This window comes from Hemibagrus wyckioides, linkage group LG20 (assembly GCF_019097595.1).
Source record: "Hemibagrus wyckioides isolate EC202008001 linkage group LG20, SWU_Hwy_1.0, whole genome shotgun sequence".
NCBI lineage: Eukaryota > Metazoa > Chordata > Actinopteri > Siluriformes > Bagridae > Hemibagrus > Hemibagrus wyckioides.
This window is the reverse complement of record NC_080729.1, coordinates 12,497,769-12,520,433: the sequence shown is the minus strand read 5'-3', so window position 1 is coordinate 12,520,433 and position 22,665 is coordinate 12,497,769. Positions and strand designations below refer to the sequence as shown.

Genomic DNA, 22,665 nt, shown 5'->3' with positions numbered 1-22,665 from the left:
GGTGCCAGATACCACAGCACACCTTCAGAGGTCTTGTGGAGTACATGCCTTGATGAGCCAGAGGCACGTGGGGAACCTACATGTTATTAGGCAGGTGGTTTTAATGTTATGGCTGATCAGTGTATAGATAAATCTATCTATCTATCTATCTATCTATCTATCTATCTATCTATCTATCTATCTATCTATCTATCTATCTATCTATTAAATATTAAATAAATACCATTTTATACAGTCTCCCAATAAGCCGGCACCTCAGAGCAATTAGAATTTTGTTTCCCCTTTATTATTTTTTCCTGCTGTGAGTCTCGCCTTGAGGGAACAGGCTGCATTTGACAGACGTCTGTGTGTAGCAATGACATTAGTGCGATATTAGCTTTCATATTTTATGTAAGCAGGGAAGTATATTTGACATATATTTGAAATCCCACCTGTTATACTGTAGCTAAACTGCAAAGGGGAGAGAGATAGAAGATCTCATTACTCTCCCTCCCTCACGCTTTCTCTCTCTCTCTCTCTCTCTCTCACTCTCTTTTTTTCTGGTCATGAGGATAAATGGATCCTGACATGAACAGAATGGAGAAATGATTAATGACCTTAGTGATTTTTGGGGGGAGAGAATGAGTGAGCGAGAATAAAAGGATAGACATTGACGAAAAAACAAAACAAAACTTAGGCTTTTAGACTTGCTTGATTTTATAGAGGAGTTAAATAAAGGATGAATACATGAATACACAGACCTCATGCAATTTACACACACACACACCTAACCCCTGAGGTTGGTTGGATCACCCTGACCTCCATAACATTTCTGTGAAGCCTCTCTATTTAGTGGGTGTTTAGTGTCTGCAGGCACCATGTTTCCATTTAGGAGGGAAAAAATACTTACCGCCACACACACACACACACACACACACACCACTGACTTACACTGAATTGTATCAGAGATAAAGGAACACAAATGACACATGAAATGATAGAGGCAAGTGAACACACACACAGAGCTGTAAAAAGTAACCAATGACATTAAAACGGGTGAACATGTACACACATACAGTATGATATGCACACACACACACACACACCCACACACACACACTGCATTATGTCCTAAAGTGAACTCAGTGTCATCTGGCTAGCTTCATGAAGTAAAAAGGATTGGTCAAGTAATAAAACAAACACACACACAGTCTCACATGTAAAGCGCTGACACAGGTTCGCTGTCCAAAGCAAATATGCTTTAGGTTCAAATAGGATTGTGACCTCTGAACTGTGTGTGAGTGTGTGCATGTGTGTAAGTTGTTTCAGTCTACATGATAGATGAAGCTAAAGTGACTTTCATTTTCTAGAGGCCTCTTCAATTCATTTACGGGTCAAAAAACCCATATGGTGTTTTTCTTGTGTATAAGGATCCTCTGGAGAGTAAATACTTCACTTATTAAATTAATTATATGAAATCAACTTTGTTTCAGAACTAAAGGCAGATTGCCTTATTTACATTAATATCACTCAGAGAGTTGTTTCCGAAATGACGCATAAATGAGGTCAAACGCTCACTTGGAGTTGTCAAGGTACTATATTCATACTGAGAAATTAGCCCACAGCAATGTTTGGTTTAAGTATGTGTGTGTGTGTGTGTGTGTGTGCAGGTGGAACTTCATTGTGAGTGTGAACAACGAGTGTCCTTTGGGCCCTTAGGGCTGTACAACCTGCAGCTTTGAAGTTGTGTGTGTGTGTGTGTGTGTGTGTGTGTGTGTGTGTGCGCTGTAAATATTTGTACTCTCCTTATGAAGAAAGCCCAGTGGGAGAGTAAAGGGCCAGATGGCCTCTGTGTGATTTGTTTTACAGCACAATGTGCCTATGAATATCCATACACATCACAGACATGCTCAGAAGTTATAGCACTAACCTGAGACCAGGTGCAAGTGGGCAAACACACACACACACACACACACACACACACAGGTGCGCACAAATACACACAGACAGCTGCAGGCTAGCTTTAATAAATATGTTGATAATTTTAGGGTGTATATTTGGAATATTTATAAATTCTCTGTGCTGATAGTCGTGTGCATGTACAAAGGTGTGCCAGATGAATATTTTAATAGACCAGACATCTATTAAACTCTGAATGAAACGGAGAAAAATAATCCAATACTGTGACACCTATTTGGAATAAGCAATGAGAGAGAGAGAGAGAGAGAGAGAGAGAGATCTGTATCAGACAAAGAAAGGAAGGAAATAGAATAGTTAAGATTATAGATAAAATTAAAGATTATGTAATGCTATGGTCATGAATTATGTCACATTCTCTAATGGCTAAGATTCTATACAGGGTCAGTTATGATTGGACCTAAAAAAAAAAAATCAACCCAAATTAGATCAAATGATCAAATTGAGATTCCGTCCAGTAATATACATTGACGCTTCAAATTCAAACAAAGGACCAAAGAAATAAATAAACAAATGAATAAAGAAGAAATAGAAATTTCTGTCATGACCATACAGAGTTTGCATCCCAATGAGGACGCAGCCGTCCGTAGCCGAGATCCCAAGAGAGTTGAAATGAGCCATGCTCTGGGTGGGAGGGATGACATACACTCTCTCACCTGCCAATCAGAGCAAGCATTAGCTAGCTGTCTGTGAGCTCCTCTATGGGGAAGAGTGTAGATAGCACATTTCTTCAAATGTGTTAGGCTCCTCAGTTACAGCATGCGCAGCAGTTTGAAAAAATTTGCTTCAAGTGGCTTGCAGGAAGCGGGTGTTCGTCTTGGTAATTGGTAGTCGTATGATAGAGAGCTGGCTGGTGAGTGGGAATTGCCAGGTGACCAAAAATTCCTTACTACGTTATTACTAAGTGTGATTTTCTCACACAGTGAATGTCACGCTTTGATCAAATTGTTGGATAGGTACATGCTATAAAGAAACGGACATGTGAGGAAAAAAAATGGATTCAGAGCTGTCAGATTGTTCCTGATGCCCCTGTGCTTAGATATAGAAAAAAATCACTTATTCATGCAGTACTGATAGCAGCACAGAAAACTTGTGATATTTTTTGTGTTTATTGAAAATGTTCTCATAGAAAAATTGGGAATTTAACCAACAGAGAAAAATGGCAGATTTTTTTCCCAGCTGATCATCAGATTTGGTGACTTTTATCTATTATTATTTGCTAAATTTTTAATTTAATTTTGATTTTTTAATTCATAAGTATTAATAAAGTCACCGATATTGTGTTGCTTTTAGAGTAGGTCAGGGATGATTTATGCTGGTGTACTGGAGCCCCCCTTCATCATAAATCATAGATCTCTATACAAAGGTTTCTGAACATTAAGAGGTCCTAACTTACACAGGGTTTAGCTTAAGTTAAGTTAAGTGGCCTTTATTAGTCACATATACATTACTGCACAGTGAAATTCTTTCTTCGCATATCCCATCCTTGGAGGTTTGGGCTTAGAGCACAGGGTCAGGCATCCCTGGAGTAGGGGGGGTTTGAAGGCTCAAGGGCTCTTGTTCAAGGGCCCAACAGTGGCAGCTTGGTGGTGCTGGGGCTTGAACCCTGGTCTTTCAATCAACAACCCAGAGCCTTAATCACTTGAGCTACCAACTCCCGCCTTAATCATTTTTATTTATTTATTTTTTTTGAATATACAGAACTAATAGCTATTAGTTATTAACAGCTTTACTTAGTAATAAACAGCAGCTTGCTGTGTCTTAGCTTAGCATGTTTTACTCTAGATACTAGCTAGCTAGCTAATTACCACTTTTACAACTTTCTGAATAAGCAGACACAAGAAAATGAACAAATTGGCTAATGGTGCGAAGGGTCTCAGTCAGCTCTCTAGTCCAGTAATCAGAGTACTGATGGAGTCGGCCACTTTAAGGGCTGTCTCTCTCAGTCGCTAAATCCTTCCTGTGCACTAGAATGTTCACACCCCAAAAAAATCCTGCAGTGCTCCATGAAAAACAGGGAGCATAAATGAAACAACTAGAAACTTACTAGAAACAATGCCATATTTCCTAAAGCCTCTCAGAAAGGAAAAAAAAAAGACTCCTTGTTGTAGCTATCAAATGATTACTTATGTTAGAGATTTTTAAATTTATTTGTAGGTGTATATAGTTTGTTTGTGTCTTTTAGTGTTTAATGTTTGTTTGTTTTTTTACATCCACTAGCTAGAAATTGTTTTTTTTTAACAGTGATTTTGTATCTTTTCTTTTTCTTTTGCATGATCTTCAGATATTAGTTATGACAAAGACCTAATATAATTTTGCTAGTAATTTGCAGTTTGTATTCTTTTCACTCCACAAGGAGGCATTCTGCATCTGCTTAATATCTAAACATTTCTTCGTAAAATAAAAAAAAATAAAATAAATAAATAAATAAATATTATAATAATAAGTGTATGTCATAGGGCCTCTTGCTGGTCTTGGGGGGTGGGCTGGGGAGTGGGGTGGTTAAGTTTACACCACATATAGCAAAAACATGTCCCTAGAAACACAGTAGATACAATATAGTCATGTATGAGCATGTGTTTTGTGGCCATGAAGATGCAGGGAGCTCCTTCATGATGACAAAATTCATAATGCCAAGTTTCTCCTTCAGAATACTCTTTCACTTTTTACAAAAAAATACATGGACACACACACACACACACACACACACGCATTCACAGGGCTAAGCACTTCACTTCTGGTACTGGTTTAGTAAATTTGAGCTTTGGAGGAAACACTTTCTTTCATCTCTTTCAGAATAGCTGGATTGCTCTTTGGAGGAATAGAGAACGCCTCTGCTCTTCTGAATCAGCGAATGCATCGGGCTGTCCGCCAAAACCTGCCTCTCTCTTTCTTCCTTTTTCCCTCTCTCTCCTCTTTCAAGGCCTCTGAGGTTTGCGGCTGAGCGCCTCACAGATCTCTGCGCTCCCTCCCCTCTGACGGAGGAAGGCAGCCGAGCTAATTAACTTATTTGATGCAGAAGCTTCACGCTCATAAGGCGGGAGCTCAATCAGTGCGAATAAATAAATAAATAAGTGCATAAAAGTTGCCAGTGCTTTCTGATGAATTAAAAAGGCCAGGCCAGCAGTGCCTGGTCCTGTTATCACTTTTAATTTGCCTTTTGATTTTTGATTTTTTTCCCTTTTCTTGTCTGCTCTCTTTCCCCTTGGCCATGTTGTCAACCTCAGTATGTGTGTGTATGTGTGTGTGTATATATATATATATATATATATATATATATATATATATATATATATATATATATATATATATATATATATATATATATATATATATATATATATATATATATATATGTGTGTGTGTATGTGTGTGTGAGTGAGTGTGTGTAAGAGATAGAGAGAGAGAGAGAGAGAGAGAGAGAGAGAGAGAGACATGGCAAAGAGTGAAAGTGAATTAATTGCAGGCCGGTTTGAACAAGCCAGAAACAATTGGCATGAAATGTGGATATTGGAATTGCATTTAGCAGGGTCAGAGGAAACAGTGTGTGTGTGTGTGTGTTTCATAGTGTATACACTATGAAGAATTCTCTTTTGCCAAAGTATATTAATATATTAATCAATTTGGATTTTGTGTGTGTTTGGGTATGTGTGTGTGAGTGTGTGTGTGTGTGTGCACTTAGCTGTGGGCTACTCGTTGTGTATTTGCTGAATCAGCTGTAGATTGAGTCCACTTAAACACATCTCACACTGTAAACATCAACCCTAGGGTAGATTATTAAGTATGCATATACACACACTCACGCAATGTCAAATGTCAAAGTGTGTGTGTGTGTGTGTGTGTATGTGAGTGTAAAAGAGAGAGAGAGAAAGCAATAAACACTCAGAGAGACTGAGAGAGAAAATTGAATTTTAACTCTGACCTTTATGTCGGGAAGAAACAGAGAAGGGGAAGGCACAGACAGAGAAAGAAAAGCTATATGTAAGCACATTGTATGCATGAACAATTTGATTTTCTTTTGTGTGTGTAGCATCTTTTCCCCCTTTGCAATATTAATAATCTGCAAAGTGCTGTGTCCTCAGGTGTACAGGGTCATCTTCCTGTGCCGGGCCCCTTTCAATTTCATATTTTCTTCCATTTTGACTGGAAAAAAGTTATGTCTATATACAGACCGGTGACATATTAAAGGAAAAATCAGTACCGAGATTTAAGAGAGATGCTTTGGATCACCATCATCTAAACACCAACTGAGGGCAATATCTTTTAGAAAAATGACATTTATCACTCCATGACAGTTCTGGAGACATGTAGAATCTCTTCGGCTGAATCCGTTCTGGCGGCTTATAGTGGCTCAGCACCTTAGTAGGACACGTTATGGAGTTTATGGTTATGGTGCAGTATTTTTGCTGTTCCTAGCTCTTCTGGACTGAGATTGATGTTGCCGTTATTGCAATCTGTTGGAACCAGACTTACAGCCAAGTGTTCAGAGGTTTAAGTGCTGCTATCACCAATGGGACAACCCTAAGGAAACCTAAATCTTTACACAACTCATCAACTGGTCAGGCTCAGGCAGTGGTGCCAACATAATTTCTACAAATCTTACAGAATTAACAGAAGCTCAAATCAACTCTGCAGATCTAAGATCTGATAAACAGTCTATAACTCTAGAGAAGGATTAAGTGAGTTTTCTTGTAGATGTTTATACAGCACCAGTATACAGATATTGAAAAAATGTAGCATTATTACTGCATAAAAATTAAACAATTAAACCTTTTAAAAAAAAGAAACACAAAATATATAATACATTTTTTTTTAAATCTTCAATAAACTGCATAAATATTGTATAGTGATGAATAGCACAATCCACACTGTGCTTTTATTATTAATTTACCAAAAAACATGTCTGTTTTTTCCTCTCTTTTTTCCTGCAATTGTATTATTACTATATAACAATAAAATATCTTGGAATGGCTGTTTTTTGTCTAGATTAATATATCTCAAAACAATGAATTATTAAGTTGTTATAACAACTTAACAACTAATACTAAGTCAAAACAGCAACACAACCTAAAAAATAAATCACACTTTGCAGTTCAGGGTTTTTGTATTATATGAGCAAAAATATAATAGCAAACTTTTGGAAGCCATAAAATATTTTTGAAGAACTTACAACCTCACTGAAGCACATATTAAAGAAAGTACTACATATCTAGCTAGCATTAGTGTATTGCTGTATTTATTGACCCATAGCTCAGTATGTAGAAGCTAAGTTGGTTGTGGAGGGGAATGTCAATGGTTTCTTAATGTATTCGCATAATGCATGCTGCCCATTGCACTGCACTGATGAGCTAATCTACACATTTTATCAAAACTCTGAGGCTGAGATATACAAATGTGACAAATAGCACATTAAATGCTAGTTTTATGGTGGAATGTCTCATAAACAAATACTTGGGTGAATTAGATGGCAGTTCCTGGAGTGCCTCGAGGAGAGCTTTGAAAACATAATCTGACAGAGATGTATAGGCACGGTTTTGCATTAAAAAAAGATAGTAATAGCCTTGCGAACTGGATTTCCAAGATGTGATGAATAAGATATAAAAAATGATGTAACTGGGAAAGTCAAAGAGTGAGAAAAAAAAAAAGTTGAACTGCTTCTGCTTCTAAAGGTCAAATTCCTTAAGAGTCAGAAAAGAAATCTCTTTAAAAAATCTATTCGAAATGATTCCTGGGCATGATATCTGGCATAAAAGCTTTGGAGGTTGCATATAACTGAAAAAAAATTACAACACAGATGCACTGTAGTAAAGATTGGGATCGTACAAAAGACTAGCGGAAAGGTGTAAAGTCTTATAACATGATTTGAGTTGTTTGGTTCTTAAAGGCACTGGTTTATAAGATGATCAGCTAGAAAGAAGTATTAGACTGAATATGACCGATTCTGCTCTCTGCACCCGCCCTATCTGTTCTTCTAACAATATATTACAGTTATAGAAGGGAAACGATTCATAATCACATTCTCTGGTGTCACCCAGATGATGATGATGATGCTCATTAGGGATAAATATTGATTTCATTTATTTACTGAATTTATATATTTCTGACAAGCTGCATTGTGACAATATCAGTTGTTAAAAGAACTACAGAAACACAACTAAATTAAATTGAATATCTGTAGCCCAAAGTACTCTGACGTGGTTAAAACTTCAGTTGTGCCACTCAGCCAATGATGTATGGTATCTGATAAAAATCGATTGATTAGCGTATGTCGAAAAATGCAAAGAGGTTTTGATTCATTGCGCTCTATTTAGTCGATTAAGTGGTAAACCATTTCTTTCAGCATGTTAATGACTTGTGCAAACACAATGCAAACACAATTAAGACCTACTTGGTGCAGAAGTCAAATGGAGCAATTATGCACTCAGTATTAACACATTATCACAGCATTAAGTCAGAACGAATAGAACTGCTGCAGGAGATCACTTGGGCAGAAGAGAAAAGCCAAGGTCAAAGATCACCTGCCTTTAATAAAGCACTCATTTAAAGTCCCATTAGAATCCGAGCAGATGTGCCAGTACCTCTGGTTTATTTGGAGTATTTATGATTTTGACCCCCTGCTACAGCGATACAGGGGGCACCTGAAAGCTGCACTTTTTTTGTGCCTTCTCAGCTAAACCAACAGTCTGACCAAACATGGATCACATTTATCTGCTGGAAAATACCATTTAAGAAAGTGGAGAAAGAATGCAGGATATAAAACACAAGCATTTCCCCAAGGTAAACTTTGAGCTGTGGATCAAAAATGTAAACTTTGAGGCAATGGAAGAAGTAATTCGCTACCTCACATTGCCCTCTATAATCACCTACCATCATGACCACCTGAAACAGCATTGTTTGGAATCACTCATGAGGGCAAGATTTTTGTGAAAATCCAGTGTCCCATTCAGGAGCCACTGTAGTGTCGATGCATGTGGCTCGATGCTCTCAAATCATCTACATTTTCACAAAAAGTCTGGCTGAATGTGAAGGAAAGGAAAGCAAAACTGTAAGCTAAAAGTTAGAAAGTAAAAAAAAATAATGTGTTACATACTCAAAAGTATTTGGACATCAAACGCCTTCATTGGGGTCGTACATTGTTATTACTTAGTAACATGTTATTCCAATATATGATCTCATTATTCTGACTTAACACCAATGTCTGACTTCACTAATGTGCTTGTGGCTGAATGAGCAAATCCACATAGCCGTGCTCCAAAATCTTCAAAAGCCTGCTCAGAAGACTGGAGGTTACTACAAAAGCAAAAGGGGGCAAATTCCATAGTTTTTGAAAGGGCACACGTGTTTGTTATGGTCAGGTGTCTACATACTTTTCACTGAGTAACTCATTATTTTTGTTCCTCATTTTGATGATTATGTCCATTTAGCTCCAGCCAAAACCCAACCACATTGAGAGATACCTGTATAACCAATAACTATCCACTCTCCACCATATGTTTTACATCCTAGATCATGTGCACGATTCTGGTGTCCTTCTCCTGCAGCATGGCTTTATGTCTAGCTTGTTTAGCAGCAGTTCATCTTGTTGCATAGCTGATATTTCATTATCCTGCTGTGTGGGCTGGAAAAGTTGTTAAAATGTTGCATATTTGGGATCCAGTGCTGTGTTTTTGTGTGTGTTTTTGTGTGCTTGTGTATGTTGCAGAAGCAGAAGGTGGCATTAGCGTCAGTTGGGCAGGGTCAAGAGCTATCTGTCAACCCCCACCACACTGCCCACGCATTCTGTCATCAGTGTGTGTAGTGTGTGTATAGTGTGTGTGGTGGGCAGTGTTGTGAACCAAATGTTTCTCCAAATTTTTGCTTGTTATTCTCACTTCCGTTTCTCGGTTTCTTTTTCTCTATGAGTTCCACAGTATTGGCTTACGGTACATGCACACTGATCGTGAATTGGCCATCCAATATTTTGTACCCGTTCATTAATATCTGGTAGGAAAAATGAGCAAAGGATTGTTGGATTGTGAGCAACGAGAAGCAGTCTCGTTCATAGCAGCATTGTGAAAAGCATGGAGGTCGATTTAATTTTATGTAAATTCCGTGTAGCACTGACCAGTTGTGCCTCAGGAGTCATGGTGCTGTTGTATGACTGCTAATAATCGTCAGCATGGATAGCTCCAACTTGCTCAGTTTTCTCTTATCTAAGGAAGCTTTCACAGTGACAGTTTATTCCAAAACAGCATGATTCGCATGAATAATGAGGTGATGTGAAAGCTGTCATGTGGACTGGGAAGTGCATTATAGCACCGAACCCGAGATACCTGTAGAAGGTGGTGTAAGTTTAGGTTGCATTGCAACTGTGCTGTGATTTCTGTGAATGTGAACACACTTATGCTCGTGTTCACACTTGTTCTGGAAGCAAAGTAACCTATACATGTGGTTTGCCAAGGACAGCATCATTAGTTTTTACAACAAATGTGTAGCATGAGTGAAAGGGAAATACTTTGGGACACATAAATGGTGAGGCACCTTACTGCACATAATAACACCATAATAATAAGAATTAAAAAATATGTTTAGTCAATATGGATATGTTGTACATGCATGTATGAGATGATGAAAGTTAAATGCAAATGCAATGGGGTGTCAATAGAATGAAGTGAGTCTGAAACCACACCAGTGCTGGGAACAATCACACTTGGATTCAGACTGCAGTACACATTCCCAGTGTATTCCCAAGGTTGTTGGTGATTTTGTTGAGCCAAAAAATGATAAAAAAAAAAAAAAAATCACCTGTTCTGTTTGTTAACTTGGTTATCTAGGTAGCTATTTAACCAGGCATCTAGGTAACAAAACACACACACACAAATAAACAATATAGATATATATGAAATCCATACTTTTCTGATTTCAAATGCAGTTGGCAGTGTGTATACATCAAATTGAGAGGGAGCAGAGGGTGATATTTGTCCCAAGTGTGCTGTGCTTGTACATTTTTGCTGGGATAATGGGGAGAAAATGACTGATTGAACATATAATACAGACAAAGAAGGGACATAAATCCTGCCTTATAGGACATGAGAGTGCAATAACACAGCCTTTTAAGACAAACGTGTTCAAAGAGCTACATAAAACCTGTATAAGCTTTTCATGACAACTTTAAACCTAAATAAATATTTTGAAAGGCTTATTCCACTAGGTGTCAGTGGTCATAAAAACTGCAATTTAGACATCAACACCTAAGTTAAGTGATAGACGTTTGTTGAAATAATGCTGCGTTATGACACTCTTCTGGGTGAATGTTAGAATGTCAGATAGATAAATATCAAATGTTACAATTTGTGAACTGTATACTGCTATTTAAAAAGCTGAAGTTATCATATATTAATGTTATACCTCTGTACATTTGTATGTTTTGTACTCTAGATCTGCTATTATACAGTATATAATAATACGTATGTGATATTTTGAGAATATTCTAGCCTAGCTTTTAATTAGCAAAGAATTCAGAGACTAAATATATTTCTACCTTGTTTTAATAAAGTATATTCTTGCATTTTCGCTAAGTAAACAATTAAATGTTTGCTCTGTACTTTATGACATTTATTCTTGCTCACCCTGAAAATGTAAAGTTTTAAGCAAATACAATTATATACCGAAATACTACTACTACAATGTAATTCTTTTTTTTTTATTGAAGAAGAAATTTGCATAGCTTGCATTTTTATTTTCCTGTATGTATTTTCCTGTCCTCTCTCTCTCTTTCTCTCTCTCTCGCTCTCTTTCTCTCTCTCTCTCTCTCTCTCTCTCTCTCTCTCTCTCTCGTTATATATAGATGAAGAACTGTAGTGTCACGGCTTTGTAAAAGGACATTCTAAATGTTTCTGAACTTAAAGTTTCTTAGACAGAGAAAAAGTCAGTAATAATGAACACACGTGGAGTTAGTTCAGTCATGCTGTGCTCACAGGTCTAAGGATCCTTCTGAAATGAACACATTTCACAGAGAAGTGTGGGGAAACATTACTAGAAAAAAAGAATAGAAAGACTGAGAGACGAGTATAGGAGATGGTTTGCAGGGCCACAAATTGAGATGTAATGAACAAACAGAAATAAATAAATAAATGACAGATAGCTAGATAGACAAGATGTAACAACAACAAAAATAAATAATAATAATAATAATAATAATAATAATAATAATAATAATAATAATAGAGTAAACTACTTTACCTACCATGGTCAAAAGAAATGACAGTTAGTAGAAGCTAAGTTTTTTCCAGGTCATCTCCTCACCTGCCTTTTAAGTCTATTGTACATGATGGCACATAATGTTCTGAAGCTGCTTTGTTCACCAGGCTGGAAAATGGATGTATAAATGTCTTCTTGTGCTCTTGAAGTTGATAGAGTTGCGTTCTGCACAGTGGGGCTAAAGGACAGTTAAATATTTAATTGTCTAATAAAATTTGATCTGCCCTCAGAACTCTGCATATCTTTTTGTGTTAATGAGGCATAAAATGTTTAATTAAATCTCAAAAGGCTTTCGGGGAGGGCATACGAACTCTCCATCACCAAGAGGACTGAACAAGAGGGATGAGTTTTTCCTGTCCTCTCTTATTAAAACAGGAGAACAATACTCTGTCATCTGTGTTGGATTTGTGAGACTGCAATCCATCTTTTGCGGTCACTCGTTTTGCTTTTTTGTTTATTCTTTATCTCTCTCAATCTATCTCTGCATGCAAATGTGCAAATGGATGTGCCAAGTGATATAATTAACATATTAATCATACACGCCCCTCCCATGTGTGCCATGTAATGCATATTAATGAGCAGTGATGCATATGCATGAGGAATGCACAATAATACACAATATTGGTACGGTATCATGCAATATAATTGCTGAAATTTAGTTTTGGGGAGACATTAGGTTTTGACAGTCGTTTGTTGCCAACATAATAGCGCATTAATTAGCCAGTGTTCCAGATGAGTGCAGCTGTTTGGGGTTGTGTTCAGAACACCTAATTCTCCCTTACCTCCCATATTAGTTAAATTCAAGCCAAATTGCAGAGAGGTAATATTTATTTTAATAACCCAGCTAAAATTGTTCTGCTGTTATAATTTCCTAAATGTAATACATCTCTATTTTCACTTTCATCATCATTTGCAAATATAGACAAGAAATAAATCACTTTCCTTGCTAAATCCGTTGCTTCTGTCATTGCAATAAGTTAAACGGTTACACACACAGTTTCTGTCTCTCTTCTTGTGTGTCTTTCTAGTTCTAGGTTTTTTTTTCTTCTGCCTCTCTTCCTCTTAAACCTTTAGTCCTTAATGTCTATCCTTTTATCTTACTTTGACGAGCAAAGCTAGCCGTGTGTTCACAATCTATTCCAGCAAGGTCCGTGGAGGCCGCTATCACTTTAGCCTGTGTTTCAGTCATATCAGCTGTTCAATCTGTTATCTCTGTTTGCACTCGTATAGGCTCAGTACTTCGAGTCTGCCTGCTAGGGATTGAATATCATGGTATCTGCTAATATATGACGGCTTGCAGGGCTAGTCAGATAGCATTAGTCTTGCCTAAACTTTATAACAGCTAGCATCGTTTGTCCCTCAATTTCTCTGTAGTAATGTAAACAAATATGGATCGATTATTCACAATGAAGACATAATGCACAAATACTGTACAGAGATGAATATGAGGCACCACAATGATTTTAAAAGGCTTTGACAAAATACTTCTCATGGCAGCTGGTTAAGAGTAAAGTGCATCACAACGGGGTTCAACCATGAGTCCATGCGAGTACGAATGAGCGGCCAGGTATGAAATTTGCAAACAAATTAAAAAACATACACATTCACAACATTTATTAATTACTGCCCGGTCAGAACTGTTGCCCTTTAAAATTAATTACTTAATGTATTACAGTGTTTACAGGGGCATAGTGGTGAATAGTTTGTTAACATCGAGTAGATTATATTAATTTACAAAATGAATAAATATTTGATTAAAACTTTAAACAAAAGCAAATCAAAACTTACCCAAGTTTGTGAAAATTATTTCCAGTTGATAAAAATTGTCTGGATGGGTGCCATATTTAGACAATTTTCAGGAGATAAAAAAATGCATCTGCCACAAATATGGACAGTTTGAGTAGAGTTTGAGAAAAAGGTGGGACAGGCCATGTGATCAAATATATGCACACTATTGGTTTCCTTTACATATTACAAAAGGCATTTTTAATTATCTGTATTTTTGTGATAGTAAGGGAAAAAAGGGTATGTTACCCTGATGTAACACCATGTAGTCATAAGCAAGTAAGTATTGAGTTTAAATCCAGACACAGCTACAAATATTTGAAGTACTACACAGATACAGACAAAAAGAATGGCATTGTATTGTTGCATATTGGCCTAACTAAGTGGTTAGAAGTCACACTGAAGCAGACATGTCTATTTTAACAAGGAATAATAAAGAATTCATTTGATTGTCTCTTACTCAGCTGAAATTGATCTCAGACGAGGACTTATATGCTTTTGGCCAGTCAGTCCTAAGTGAGTTGTCCTACACCGAGTGGTACAACACAGCTGTGACTCAAGAATCAAGCTTATTTTTATTTATAAATGATACTTTTTCAGTTATACCCAATGTGGCTGTGATATGCTGTAAAAAACACCTTGAGCAAGAACAGCTGTAGTTCTATGCATCTCAAAGACACAACATTGCTTAGATTTCAAGGCTAGCTTTTGCAGAACTGGATGAAAATAGTGTCTAAGGAGAATTATTCATGGTTAAAGAGTAAATTTCTACACTATAGAATAGAGGCTATGATAGAGTAAATTTTAGCATCAAGCGCAACATAACAAGGAATAGCTTTATAGCGTTATTTTTCATAGCTTGGCTTTCTCTTATTGTGTTGTTCACTGGTGTGAGTGAAAGTATTTTTCAGCAATTTTCAGCTGTGTTGGTTATGATCTAACACTACATTTTTCCTATTGTCTCTTTTTTCGCAGCATGTCCTCCCGGTACGTTTAAGTCCATGCAGGGGACAGGGCTGTGCCTGCAGTGTCCTCCTAACAGCAGGTCCACATCTGAGGCCTCAACCATTTGTGTGTGCAGAAACGGCTACTACAGAGCAGATGGAGACCTGCCAGACATGCCCTGCACCAGTGAGTCCAAAAACACACACATTCACACAATAATGCTGCATGCAAGATACAAACAGGGCCTCGGAGTCCTGATTCTTGTCCTGGGAATGAAGGGTTGTGTTTTCCTTACACTAACACATCAGAATCTGGATCAGATTAGAGCTGGGAAAATAATAAAGGACTAGGAGCCACTGCACCGTGCCAGTTTCCACCTGAGCGATTCTTGGCCAAGTTTAGCAAGGAAGCATGTCAGACTCTCTCGGGAAAGCTAGAGGTCTGGCTAGGAAGAATACCTTTCATTACCATTGGATTCTCCCAATTACTTTCTTCTACCCCTGAATTCCAGATGCTGATGGCTTACAAAGTGTATTTATAGGTGCACAAATGCTAGTCACCATGTTATTAATAATTAAAACCTAGCATTTCCCAACCCATTGAGCAATGCACACATGTACAGTTTGCACATGTCTTTAATCTGTCCCATTCCCAATCTGTCTAAGGTATTCAAGGAATGTTGGTTACCTTCACAAATGCACTAGGCAGGTGAAAATCCCAGCTTCCTTTTCACATCACACATAAAAGATGTTTACTTATAAAAATGTAACTGTACTACAAACTCCTGCATGTCCTGGTTATCAGCATAGTGATTTGTTCACCCCTGACCTAGCTAGCCTATGTAATACACCCACCAGCAACCATCAGGTTCCACTCCTATCAGTCAAGAACAGGAATCTGGTTATCACCGGCACAGACTCACAAAAACTGGACTCTTAAAGACAAAGTGATCTTGAACTTTCTTCAGCTGTCTAGTTTTGTTTTGTGTGTGTCCACAAGATAGCCTTAGGTTGCTGTTCTTGGCTGACAGGAGTGGAAACCAATGTGATATTCTGCTGTTGTAGCTCATCCACCTCAAGGTTCAATATTTTGTGCATTCTGAGATGCTTTTCTGCTCACCATGGTTGTAAAGAGTGATTATTTGAGTTACTATATCCTTCCTGGAAGCTTGAACCAATCTAGCCATTTTCCTCTTCATCTTTCCCCATATCACCAAAACATTTTTCACCCACAGAACTGTCACTCACTTCATCTTTTTTGTTTGTTTTTCACACCATTCTGTGTAAACTCTACAAACTGTTGTGTGAATATCCCAGGAGATCAGCAGTTTATGAAATACTCAAACCAGTCCATCTGGCACCACCAACCACACCACAGAGATCAGAATTTTTCTTCATTCTGATGTTTAAAGTGAGCATTAACTGACATGCTTGACTTATCTGCATGAGTTCATGTATTGTGCTGGCGGATTGGATAAGTGCATGAATGTGTAGGTGTTCCTAATAAAGTGGTCAGTGAGGATATACTGCAAAACATAGTCAAGTGACTTATAAATAAGTGAAGGCAACTGGTTGAAATCTTGACAGCTGTGGAACTTCATTAGTTCTGATGACTGATGACACTCTACCTCACTTCTATATAGTATGTTTTAAAAGATCTTCAACATTGGCCACTTATTTCTTATTCCGTTGACTATCACTTGTCAAATTTACTTCATAGGGTCCCTTAAGGCTTAACACCCAGTAATGAGTAGTCTTGTCATGACTGGACATCAAATCTTACATTTAATAGAAGTAGAAGCCAAGTCTACATTTGTCAATGCAACTTTTTAGCTGGTTGTGCTACTCAAGAACCCTTTCTTGTTCTAGCTGCTAGCATACAGTGAGAGCTGTAGGAAGCTCATGACTTGGTGTAGGTGTACTTGGAAAAAGGAAAACATGGCTCATTCTGAATACATTACTGAACAGATCTTCAGTGCACATTACTAAAGCAGAAATACATAAAGATTCAACACGCAGCCACTGCTGAGCCCCTGAGCAAGGCCCTTAACCTTCAATTGTTCAGTATAAAACAAGATAAAGTGTAATAACTGGATAAGAATGTCTGCCAAAATGCCAGAAATGTAAATGAAATGTTTCCTGACAGCTGGACCAAGAAAATATGATGAACCAAGACATAACAAGACATAACAACAGACATAACAAAAGTCTTCTAGTTTTTACTTTTACAGTAGACAAACGTTAAGAATATAAGAGCAAAAGCATGGACTGCTAGTGAGTCCCAGAAGTCTGAATTGTGAACTATGCCAGTAGAATGATGAAACTTGTACCAGTTGTAGAAGTTAGCTGATGATTTTCACTGAGTTGTACACTATACACCTCAGACATAACAAAAATGCATAATAAATTGAATGTCCCTGAGGTCTGTTAGTTCCTCCGGTTACACTAGACAAAGTATATAAGGGCAGAAATGTAGCCTGCTAGTGAGTCCCAGAGGTCAGAATCGAGAAGTTTGGTAGTAGAGGAATATTGAGACTTTGTCCTGAGGGTTTCACTGTACCAAACATAAAGCCATAAAAAAGTAAGATGTGAACTAGAAGGCATGTCCCTGAGGGCTTGATTAAAATGTTGGTTTAAAACAGCAGTCTGCTTTATTGAAAGACACTACTGGCGGTGTGCCACTGCCCACAGCCCACAGCCCACATGTAGGTCACTTAGAGCCTTGTGTCATTAGTGTGATCGAGTAGCACTCGCCTCTGGAGCAACTCTTCGCAGAAGTGGGTCAGTTTCTTGCCAAAGCATCTGGAAGATCAACGAGGGAGGAGTAGTTGGAGAGACATGTTCGGCAAAGTATTCGTACAGACCAGAATATCACCTCTGTCTCCCTGGAGACTGCAATCATGAGAGACTTTTGTGTGAGAACTCTGGCTATAATAGCAAATTAATTTACAGCTATCCAAACATATATAAAGCACCTGTTTCTCTTGTTTGATGGAAAGGGATTAGTTGGTAAGGAGTGATTGATGCATTGTTCTGTTACATTAGTTCCTCCCACATGCGTTTAGTAGCCACTGGGCAGGGAAGGAGGGAAATGGAGCATGCTATGTAGGTCAAGAAAAAAAAAATCTTTTTTTGGGGGGGGGGATCTTCTTTCATGAAAAACTGGACAGATTTCTCTCTCTCTCTCTCACTTTCTTGGTTATGAATGAAAGATTGAAGCCGTTACTGCAGCGCTGCAGGGCTGCCGAGATTGGTGCAGGCGCATGATGAAAATGATAACGCATACACAACAGAAATTCTTTTTTGACTCTTGCCTGCGCCCTGAGGGATAGCTTTGATATGCAAGTCAGGTAGATCTGAACAGGGTGGTGTGTTACACGCTATACACCAATTCGTTGCAGGAATCCGCTAACAAGACTAGCTACGCTTGTTATTGTGTTCTCACTACATCATCGAGAATACAGTATCATTTTCCTATAAGAAACCAAGTCTTCCTGAGTGAGCAGTATGAAATAGGCAGAAAAAACATATTGAAATTGAAAAGGCATTAATGCTATATCAATACGAACGCTTTGAACACAGAGTTGAAGGCTAATTTGCCATCAATGCTAATAGGATTCAAATGAATGCTGTATTGATGTACAATAGAGAAGAAGTCACGCTACGCTACTAGCTTTAGCCTTCGGGTTCCTATGAATGCATATAGATTTTGTTCTCATGAGTATAGCTCCCCAGGCTCTTATTCTTGTAGTTGTGATGATTTTAGTAATAAGACCCTAGCCAAGGATGGAAAATGACTTTGTGTTATATTAAAGTAGTTGTTCAGGTAGTGTTGAGTTATTGAACATGTCTCTTGATTTCATTCACTGAGAAAATTGCAGTATATCATTGTGTTTTTGTCTTTCATTCATTCACTGGTTTTCACTGGGTTTTATTTATTTATGGAGACTAATTTCTTGCAGGAATTTTAATTCTCTCTGTTGACTCCCCTGAAGTTTATTGCCATTTATTCTTTCAAGGGTTGCCAGATCTTAAATGAGAAAAACAGGTCATTAAAACTCAAAAAAATTACCGCCCTAAACCCTAAACCTCAAAATATGGTATATAATAATACCCCAGTTTCCTTGGTTCCATTGTACTCTCTGGATCACATGTTCATCCCTCATTTGCATGGGTTTCCTGTGGGTTCTCTGTTGTCTCCCATTGTACAAAAACACACTGATTATTAAGCTGGCTACACCAAATTGCCCTCAGCTGTGAATACAGGTATGTGCTGTGCTCTCTGATAGTCTTGATGTCCCTGTTCTAGTGTATTCCCTCCACATGCCCCCATATGTGCTTAAGAATTATTTATCATCCTGATGACCTTGGGTTTGAGAAAGACACCATATAAATAAAACATTATTATTATTTCATCCAGTTTCTGTATCGCTTATCCAACACTGGGTTGTGGGGAACCTGGAGTCTATCCTAGCAGCCTCTGGGAACAAGGCAGGGTGCATCATGGGGCACAGTGACACACACACACTCTGGACAATGTAGAGCTGATATCATCCTAAAATTAAAGTCTCCTGACTGGGGAAGGAAACCAGACTACCAACAGGATACTACAGGGAGGCTCAAAAGCTGGAATCAAATCCCCAACCTTGGAGGTGTGAGGCAAATATGCTAACCACTAAGCCACCAAGGCATTATTGTTATTATTATTATTATTATTATTATTATTATTATTATTATTATTATTATTATTATTACTATTATTATTATTATTATTATTACTATTATTATTATTATTATTATTATGAAATAATAACATGAATAATAAGCATGAAATAACAACAACAACAACAATAATAATAATAATAATAATAATAATAATAATAATAATAATAGTAATAATAATAATATAGTAGGAAAACAATAGAACTGGCAACCTAGCTTCCTCTCCCATTCTCCCTTGCTCACTGTCCTTTTTCACAAATACCTTGAGACTGGTATATACCCTTTCTCTCTTTCTTTGCAGAGCCTGCTGTGAAAAGGTTGTGTGTAAGAGAGCTCTGTATGTGTGTGTGTGTGTGTGTGTGTGTGAGAGAGAGAGAGAGAGAGAGAGAGCATGTGTGAGAGAGAGAGAGAGAGAGAGAGAGAGAGAGAGCTTCTGAAACGAGCCTGATTAGGGCAGTGATGGATAGGGGAGCAGGAAGTGTATCAGCAGGGTTCTGGAGCCTGACTACTCAGCTTAGCACTAGCCAACCATCGCCCTGACACACACACACACACACACACACACACATCCCTTTATACTTCCATTTCTATCCCTCTTCTCACTCCCTCCCCACTGATTGATGTTCTCTCATTCTTTAAGGCCACCTCTCTCTCTCTCTCTCTCTCTCTCTCTTTTTTGTCCCTGGAGGGCCATATGCTTCTCCCTGGTCTCTATCTATTCCTCTCCATGGGAGACTGAGTCACTGAGACCAGCGTAAATAGTCTGGAGCATTCATCACAGCCCAAATTATTCCCTCAGAAATTTCCACTCTGTGTTGGACAATAGGATTCAGTGATAATTAAAGTTATCATATTGTTTTATTTATTTTTTTATTTTTTCAGTCTCAGACCATCTCCCGATAGAGCCATGCTATAGCAGATGGTGTGTGTTAATATGATGCAGATTTTAAAGCTGATTTTCACAGTTATTTAGAAGTTTAAAAGGTTTTGAAGTATTCCTTTAAAAGATGTTTTAATATCTCAGTTTCCCATTTAAACTCTCTTATAAACTTCTAGTCCCTCTGGATTTCTTTTTTTCCCACTCTATGATTATGTCTTTTTTTATGTCTATTTTTTTTTCTTTTGGTAAGGTATCTTTTGTATTGATTTGTTCAATGTGCTGTAGATTACAGAATCCACTTACACCATGAACATCTTTCTTTTTAATGGAAATTCCATTCAACCCTGCAATAACAGAAATTTTATCTTGTACTTTCTTGTCATATTACCACAGGAAAATCTCATATCTCAAAATATCTCCATTTTAAACTTTAGCAAAAGTTTCTTTATTGTTTTTATACCCATGTTTTATCTATTAATTTCAATCAAGAAAATTTGAAATCTTTTTGAAGGCCAGTAATAGCTTTAACACCACTGACACTTCACACCTTTCCAAACTTTTGAAGAATTTAATAATGAGTGTTGAAAAATTAAATAAATAAATAAATATTATACAAAAAAATAAATAATAATAATAATAATAATAATAATAATAATAATAATAACAATAATACACCTCCAGGATTGATGCTGGGAAATATGTGATGTAGAAATTATATTTCATTGCCTTACAACATGGTACTTTAGATAAAGGGCTTTATATTAGCTGAAGCATGACACACAACATGACATGACACACAAAACACCAAATGACACATACTACACACTATGTACTATGTTCTCTTTGTTATAATGCATGACTTTTAGAAGCGTAGTATCATCTTAAATGGAAAACGAAAGTTTTTACTCATTAGAATAAGTATAAGCCATTTCCCAGTCGCTGGCAAATGACATCAAACACACGTAATGCGAGCTGCTACATTTAGCAGAATAGGCTGAAGATTATCTCCAGCTCTTGAGCAGTATCTGCATAATCTTATTGATTGATTTCATTGTGCTGCTGCCACATTATTGACTGATTGGTTATCTGCTTGAAGGATGAGGTGCACCTCTGCTGCAAATAAAGTGGCCTGTGAATGTATATTAAGTTAAAGAGTCCCATCATTTGGATATGGTAAAAAAGATCTCTGGGGGAAAAGCAGAAAAGTGGTGTTAATTTGGCCTGGTTCTAACATGTGAGATTGAGTGGACTTCTTGGACGTCATGTCGGAGCTCAGGGTCAGGATCAGTTACTTGCTGAGAAATGAAATAGGAGACAAAAATGGGAATGTTTTTGAAGTGCATTTACAACCAGATACAAAGGAAAACAAATATTTCCATAAGTGAATTATTTTCTACTGCAATGCATCATCTCTTTCTCTCTCTAAAACACACACACACACACACACACAATAATGAGATGAATTTATACAAGTGAAACATGAATCAGCCCAATCTCAGCCACTGTCTGGATACCATCTATACTAGCTCTATATTTCTCACAAAGAGAGTTCCTCCAAGTGCACATCCTTGCTAAGCTCATAACACACACACATACACACATGACGGAGCTGCAGGTACAGATGCAGTAAACAGACTTTAAGCCACTGTAATTGCTTTGCTAATCCTCTAGCTGCAGCCACTGCTTTCAACTGACTCTGTACTGTGCACAGCTGCTCTTTCTCTCACTCTCTCTCTCTCTCTCTCACACACACACACACACACACACATGCACATATTCTCAAATGCACAGTCACACACACAAACACACATACAAAGTTCATTATAATTATTATAATTCTAAAGTAATTATACAGCAACAATTTGTACAGCTTTGTACAACAGTATATTGGATTTGAAACAATGGATGACAAACAAGGTCAGTTTTAATGAGAGGAGTGAATAGACTGAGTGAACTACCTTCAATCACATGTGTCATACATTCATTCCATGAGAATAAAAAAATATGCCAAATTTCTACTCTTCCTTTCTTTTAGGGCCTTTTTTCTTTGGAAAGTATCAAGAAAGCTAGCTAAATAATGATTCCATTCTGAGATTATCACCAGTTCGGCTTCCTTGTTTCCTTACTCTTATGTTTTCT

The 22,665-nt window shown here is 37.5% G+C and overlaps 1 protein-coding gene across 3 annotated transcripts in view; it reads left to right on the top strand.

Moving 5' to 3' along the window:
• LOC131371026 (ephrin type-B receptor 1-B) overlaps window positions 1–22,665 on the top strand; it is a 315,677-nt gene that overhangs the window by 176,616 nt on the left and 116,396 nt on the right. For all 3 annotated transcript variants that reach the window (XM_058418733.1, XM_058418732.1, XM_058418731.1), the window contains exon 4: window positions 14,956–15,111. In XM_058418733.1, the coding sequence (XP_058274716.1) occupies window positions 14,956–15,111 (156 nt within the window). The remainder of the gene's footprint in view (window positions 1–14,955; window positions 15,112–22,665) is intronic.